This window comes from Papio anubis, unplaced genomic scaffold, assembly GCF_008728515.1.
Source record: "Papio anubis isolate 15944 unplaced genomic scaffold, Panubis1.0 scaffold2122, whole genome shotgun sequence".
Lineage (NCBI taxonomy): Eukaryota > Metazoa > Chordata > Mammalia > Primates > Cercopithecidae > Papio > Papio anubis.
The window spans coordinates 1-7,631 of NW_022162157.1; the positions used below are offsets into that span (position 1 = coordinate 1).

At 43.6% G+C, this 7,631-nt stretch overlaps 1 pseudogene and 1 gene segment (V, D, J or C); both read right to left on the reverse strand.

Annotated features, from left to right (window-relative positions):
• Nucleotides 1-2: 2 nt before the first annotated feature.
• Nucleotides 3-2,462, reverse strand: LOC116272815 (annotated as a pseudogene). Its single transcript, XR_004181375.1, has 2 exons — nt 2,344-2,462; nt 3-1,695 (listed from the first exon to the last, which is right to left on the reverse strand). The product of XR_004181375.1 is annotated as an actin-related protein 2/3 complex subunit 5 pseudogene (transcript).
• A 2,142-nt stretch (nt 2,463-4,604) lies between these two features.
• On the reverse strand, nt 4,605-6,098 carry LOC101017932. The segment is given in 2 exon segments: nt 4,605-4,987; nt 5,113-6,098. Coding segments are annotated over 2 exon segments (432 nt in total).
• Nucleotides 6,099-7,631: the final 1,533 nt, after the last annotated feature.

Here is a 7,631-nt window from a genome sequence, read left to right on the forward strand (position 1 = left end):
TATCAAAATCAGCAAAGAGTTTATAGAATTTCTGCACCAGTTTGCACGAAGTCAGTGATTACAAAACTGGTGTCCAATGTAAATACTAATCAAAAGCTGACTTCCTCCTTGATCAGGTGGTTTGTTTTGGAACTACTGGATATTTATAACTTTTTATAAGCACCGGTCATTTTTTCAGAACTGATTTGGTTTGTCCAACAAAGTAAACCATTTTTTGCTGTGTGGCAGTTTCTTTTTTAAAAAAACACTGAGCTAAAACACAGAATGTGTATTTGTTTGGATCTGAACCAAATCTTCTGAGATCCCAATTACCCTGAAGAACACTGAAGACATTTATGGGGCATATTAAATAGTATCTTAAATACTAGTTGTATGCCTCATAATGTCTAAGGCAGCTATTATATTTCTAAAGAAAGTAGCATTTCATTCAGAGGCTGCCCAGAGTTTGAATTACACCATAGTTTTTCTTTCTTTCTGCAAATCATTCTTTCTGATTTACAGTTTTTTTCCAAACAGAACCATATTATTGGAACAAAAGTTTGATGTTCATGCCCAACAAGCTCTGATATTTTATGGATACATTTGTATAGAGCAAGACTTCTTGCTCTGAACCCTGGGCGACCACAAATAAATTGAGAGGCCATGATTATTGGATGCTGAGAGAAAGTGGCACACTTAAACCCACAGTACAGATAATCAGGAGGCAAGCAAAAACAAAGCTAGAACTCAGTAGTGGTATTCACCCACCACTTATTCCAAAAACATATTTGGCTTAAATAAGGGAAATATGGTCCAGTTTTGCAATGTTAATAGCTGCCAGTCTCTCATATTTCTTATAAATATCATTTCCCGACTAGCAGTGAGCTAGGAAACTGGCCTCAAATTCTGACCAAATCTCTCAGTATTAGGTAAAAATAACACAAAACAAAACAAAAAACCAGCCAATAGGGGTTAAAACTTGCACAATTAAACTTGAATGTTAATTATACTATATACAGACTGGTATAAACATCACTGAAATGGTTTTGAAAGGATGAAACATTTATATTTTAACACAATTTCTTCTATATTATCCCAATTTTCATTCAAGGAAAAGTGATATGTAAGTTTCTTCTTTACAGATATGAAAAAGCAAGAAGGCAAAGCTGAGAGAAACAGATGCTACCCACAGGGCAGCGGTGGCATTTGGTTGTTTTGGTCTTAGTACCAGCAATTCCCACTCCCGAGGCAGATATCCGCTTCCTGCCAGACTACACGGTTTTTCTTGCACTCAAGACACGAACAATGGACCCTACTCCTCCAGCAGCAAGTGCCTTTTCATGCCACTGCATTAACACAGCACTGCTATTGTCAGAGGGGCTCCCAAATCCTTTATAAATACACTTCATTAGGAGATCCACACCATTCTTGTCCGGAGATTGAACTGTCTTTTCAATATCATTAGCTTTAAAAGAGATGAGCACCTTCAACACAATGCTGTCTGCCCGGTCCTTCACTGCCTGACTCTTGGTGTTGATGGGGAGGTTCTTCAGAGCTGCCTGTAGGGCAGCTGTCATGTTTCCTTGCCGCAGGCAGGAGTCCACCTCGCCCTCGTCGGGCCCGGCCTGGCCGTCGCCCCCATCTTCTTCGTCATATGCATCCACGTCCACCTTCCGGAACCGGCCGTCGACACTGTGTTCTCCCACATCCCAATCCCTACCAGCGGCAAAGGCCTCTTCCTGGCGCTGCCTCTACCTCAGCACGCCGAGCCCAGCAGACCACTGCCCGGCGCCTAACACACAATTTCTTAATGTGACAACCACATAAACCTTCCCAAGTGCCAAAAACAATATACCAAGGGATTGCACTCCTCATTGGTGAGATAGCAAAACAAACAAACAAACAAAAAAAACAAAAAAACAAACTTTAAAACTTTAATGGAGACCCAGAATTCCAGTCCCCTTTATCCAAACATGATTGTATGGCCTCGCTCTACCTAAGAGACAGGGAGAACCATTCCTGTGCCCTGCACCAGGCAGGAAAGCCCTGCTAGAGACTGTGGGGAGCTGGTGAGGATGAGTCCTGGTGATTCTGCCCCCAGAGCAGGGATTCTCAGGCGACTCTGGACAACTTCCAGGGACTGAGATGGAGAGTGGCCATACTTCATCTTGGAGTGGAGAATACTTAGGGTGTGACCCTTCTGACCTCTCAGCCTAAAGTAAAAGCAGAGTCATTCCTGACTGGTGTGGAGCTACTTAGCTATGACAGGTGAGCTGCTTAGTTTCCTAAGAAAAATAGTCCCTGTTCCAGGGTCTGTGGGAGCCACAGAAGAATAGCAGGGCCGTAAGTGATTCACAATCTTACTGCTTGGCCATCTCTGTTGCCAATGACTCCAGCATCTGAGTATTCCATGCAGGAAAGATAATTTGTAAATAACGCACTAGTTCAGTGATCCCTTCAGGGATATTCAAAATAGTTGTCATGCTCGAGCCTGGCATGCTTGTAGGAGACACAGACCTACAGAGCAAGATAATTTGGAGGTTGAATAGAAATAGGAACAATTGAGGCCCCCTTAGATAATGGCTTCTAGGAGCAAGAGTAGAGGGGAGGTGAATTCTGAGCCCTTTTGGCCCCACAAGACATGGCATGACAGGGACATCAGAAAATACTCCAGTGATGTGCTGCTAAACTGGGTGTCTGCGAAGGTGGGGACATGGCTGGTAGCATTTGCTAATTTCTGTGGTACCAGCATCCCCACCATGGCAGATTTCAAGCAGCCAACATGGCTTCACTGAAAGGGGAGCTGGGAAGAGTACGCCTATTTACTGCTTCTGAGTCATACAAGCTGGGTCCAGCACATCCCTAGACTCAAGAGCAAAGCTTTCAAAGTTCTTCAATGCTTCCTACTCAACACACTGAAAATGAGGCCACAGCAACTATAGCAAACCTCATTATTTTTCATGATAAGATCAGAGTGTGTGATCCTGGGTCTTAGAGTGGAGAAAGGGATGTTTGTTCAGAGAAAGAATTTCCGAGTCCTCTGAAGCTACAGAGATCACAGAGCAAATAATGATGCAAATAATTATGGCTGGAAAGCTGCTAGTCTTTGACTTGAAGTAATTGTAAAGAAATGTTTCTCCTGCTTAAATTAAGAATACAGAATGATTTCATTGAGTAGAATCCCTATTCCTTCCTATCTGTTCATTAGTAACGTCTGCCCTTTGCTCCTCTTGCATGTTCATTCTCAGTATAAATTGGAAGCCCTGCTCACTTTTGTTACATGTCCTTGCAGCACTGTTTACAACTGTGGACGGTGTTCTGTTCAGCCTCAGTGTCAGAGCTTGCCCGCTGTTAGGACCAGGTATCTCAGGAGTCATGTGGAGGAAGATGGCAGCCATTGCAAAGAAGGTCTAGGAAGACAGAGCATTCCCATCTGTGCCCTGGCCTTACTCAGTCCCAGGAGACACGGGGCACCTGAGCAAGGAGCCATTTGATGATAACACACAATAAAAAATGGGTCCAGAGCATCTCCCTACCAGAGACTATCATTCTCTGTGGAAAGAAATTTGGGGTCTTTACCACCACGATTACTGATCAGTGAATTTGGAAAGGCTGTGATGCCCCTCGTAGCTATGAAAGACTCAGGGCACCTCTAACATGGCTGTGTCTGGGACACTGAGTCCCAGATTTAGAGAACTCGTCTGTCGCCGAGGACTCTCAGAAACTCATGATCCATGATCACATCAGCTCTGACCAGTGCATTCACTTTCATAGATACAAACTGCAGCATCACCCACAGACAGGTGGAAGATTCTATTAAAATATAATCATTGTACTTCTATTTATAACAAGTGCTCTATAACGATATATAATATGAGAAATAAACTGACAAGGAATAGAATCAGTATTATAAATAAAACACTTACTGAGTTATAGGCCTCAGAAAATTTATTTCAAATCAAATGCATTAGACAGCAATGAAAACACTCAGAGTCTAAAAATCAGATATCCTGAGGGAATCAAGGTGAACTGGTAGCAGTGGTGAATGCATGCTTCTGTCTATCAGGATAGCAGCAATGGCAAATAGAAACAAAATAAAAGATACACGTGGCTTAAAGTAGGCAGAAGAAATGATGTCTTATTGTTATCATGATTGTATTTATCAAGTAAGGACTACAAATTTGTAAAGATCTTTACTTCAAACAGGAAGAGATGTTTGATATTTTGTGGCAGAAAACTTCCAAAGTGACAGGGATAGAAGAGCTTCAGAAGAAAGATGTTCCTGGGATGCAGCCCCAGACCTTCCAGATGCCTCAACATACACATGAGAAAAGCATGTTTCCTGCTTTTGACAACCTCAAGTAATGGGCAGCACACATAACCTCAAGACCTATAGAAGATGCATGTCTGCCCTGAAGGCGAGGCTAAGACACTCCTCCTTGCTTGGAGCAGTGAGCTGGTTCAAGGACTCCTAGAGGTACAGTGGGCCATGATTGTTTTCACCACCTACATTTGTAGTCACTGTGTTTCAGGAATGAATCTGTGGTCTCTTTCTACCTAATGGACAGCCCGATGTCCAAATCTACTCCTTTCCCATGAAAAATGAGAATGAAAGAAGGCCTCTGCTAAGGGTCTCTAGTAGCTGCAAGGAGAGAGAAAGGACGAGTTTGTGAACAGGAAGGAGGCAGCCGTGCCCTTGCTGTGGCTAAGCTGCTGGCACAGAGATACATGGCGAGGAGTCCCACTGCTTTGGCCAATGGCTGGATCTTCAGAGTGGAGACGGATCCCTCAGGCCTCTCTGCAGAGAAGCGATCACTGGGCAACCCTGATTTGTCTGGTTGAGCTTCATAACTGAAGTAAGTCAGAAGCTCTGGGCCCTGTCCCAGGGCCTGTTGGTACCAGTAAAGGTAATCATGACCTGAAATTGGATCACACCTGAGAGCTACATCCTGTCCCCTCTTTGTGACTTTGTACCTTGGAGACTGGGAGACTCTAGCACCTGTGTGATCTGTGAAAATAGAATTCGGCAACAGAATAAGGGACACATTTGTAGGCATCACACACGTACACACACACACACACCCCCCTACACACAGAGAAAAAACGAAACTACTTTGTGTTCTAAGGACTCACCTGTCCCTAGGAAACCCAGGACCACCCAGCAGAGGAGCCTGGTGCCCATGGCAGGTCACACCAGGACGGGGGCGTTACCCGATCAGTGTCACTGTGAGCAGGAGCAGAGGATGACGGACGTCCTTGTCCCCACAGGGCAGTTCCCACAGTGACATCACTTCCTCTCTCAATCCCCAGGACCTCAGGGTCACAGCATTTATATTAGAACACACTTGGGTGCTGCTTTTAAATATTTATAACCTCCCTTTTAACAACATCAATGCATTTCTCATTGCTTTGGGCTCCCATGCTGTCTGGAGCCAGAGGCATCACGCTGCATCTCTGAGTTCATCTCGTCCTACAGCCGCTCCTCTGTCTGCTGGGCATGTCCTGTAGGATGTGCCAACAGCATCCCCAATACAAGGCACCAAGGCATGAGCTCATTGTCTTTCCTGCAAATCAGGGTCCCCTGTGCCATCCCGATTCTCTTCCCAGCCTCCTCCATTCCCCCAGTCACACGTGCCCAATGGGACGTCCCATCACATGGGTTCCCTCACGAACTGCCCTCATACCTTTCTTCTGGGATCTTTTCCCCCCTTTGTTAGCTGTAATTCAGAAAAGAGACCTTGGTAGCACACTCACAGCGGTCATTTTTCATATTCCCCTTCTAAAAGTTTTTTTTTAAATCAATCTCACCTTAAAAGAAGGAGAATGACAATTGAGCTAATGATTGTTTTTAACCGCTATCTTGACTTACTGTTGTTCTCCATATATTCCTATGGGAAGTATTTCTCTTTTTTTCTGACTGCTTTCAAAATCTTCTCTTTGTCCCTCGTGTTCTACAGTTGCCCTATGACTTGACTGTCTTACTTGCGATTCATTTTGTTTCTGGAAACTCTGAATTTAGGTCCTTAAACACCTCTAAAAAATTCTCAGCTCACATCTCATAAATATCACCTCATAACATTCTAGCTATGTTATCTGTTTGAAACATCAATCATATGCAAGAAAAAAAGGAAAATTATGAAAAAATATGAATATTCTAGTATATGGGAAAATCCATTTTTTTCTTCCTTGTTCTTTAACTTTTTCATATTTCACTTTTAATTTTCTGTGCTGCATTCTAGATCACTCCTGCAGATCCACCATTGATATCACTAAAAATCTCTTTAGGAGGAGCTGATCCACTGTTGGACTTTCCATTTTGTTTGCAGTGATTGTATGAGGCATTTCTAGATATATTATTTGACAATTTTTTATGAAAGTTGATGGTTTCAGGCATTCTCTTTTTCCTTGTTTCAGTCCCCCTCATGTTCATTTAAATGTGGTTCTCCAAACTTTCATATCTCATAATGACAAAATTTCCAGTCTTCGGGTTTGCACTTCAAACGTTTGTTGCTTATGCTCATTGTGTTCCTCGTTGCTATCTCCTAATATTCTTCACACTGGGGATCTATTTGTTCGATAGGAGTCTGTGACATTCCAGTGAGGCCCGGACTGAGTATGAACAACACTAAGAATCTGTCATTTTTACAGGCATCTCCAGTCTAACTCACAAATGTATAGGGCCTAGAACTGTCTGCTGGACTCTAGGCTGCCAAATACACCCACGACAAAGGTTGGTTGGGTCAAAAATGCTCTCAGGACACTCCCAAGGAAAGATTCAGAATAGAATTCAAATTTTCTAATTCTTTTTAATAAAACTCTTTTCATAAATAAATCCCATTAAGTCCTGTAGTTATCATGACATTTTCTTCCAAGAGGAAATTACATAGATAGATAGATAGATAGATAGATAGATACATACATACATACATACATACATACATGCACCCTCTGGGTGGAGGGAGACTTCAGACACAGGATTAAAACAAAAGTTAGTCACCAGTGTCTGGAACATCTACACACAAATTGTGTCCACATTCCCCTGGGCAACACAGGTGTCCCCTGGAGAGGAGTCCAGGGACTGTGGCGGGTTGAGGCAGTTGTGTGATCCAATGCCTTAATCTGGGAGAATCCATCCTGTGCTGGATTGTTTTAAGTCGATTTTGCCAAGGTAAGAGCCTGCATTTCCCAGAATGCCATTTCTCTTACCATTCCAGGTTAGAGATGGTCAAGGATACATTTGGTAAAATTTGGAAGACAGATGTAAAACAGTCACTGTGACAATTGGTAGGTCAGACAGTGAGAGTCAGTGACCAGCAGATACAAAGGCATCCAACGTACTTAGGAAGTCCTGTCCCTTCTGCACCCTATGTCCAGTTCATCTTCCCACATGCTGGCAAACAGCCGTCAGGCTGCCCCAAGTGTCTGGCAGCGCACCTGCAGGGGTGGCCCCCATAGAGAGGGAACAGCTTCCCCAGAAGCAGATCTCCTTGGCCTTTTCCTGTTCTCCCAGCTCAAGGTTTCACTGCATGGCCTGGCATGCTCTGATCCTCTCATGTCCCTGCCATTCCAGCCTGTCCTGCCCAGACCTCCAGAAGCCATGGCTATTGACTGGCTCCTTCACCTTCTGACTTCTCTCCTCAAGACCTTGTCTT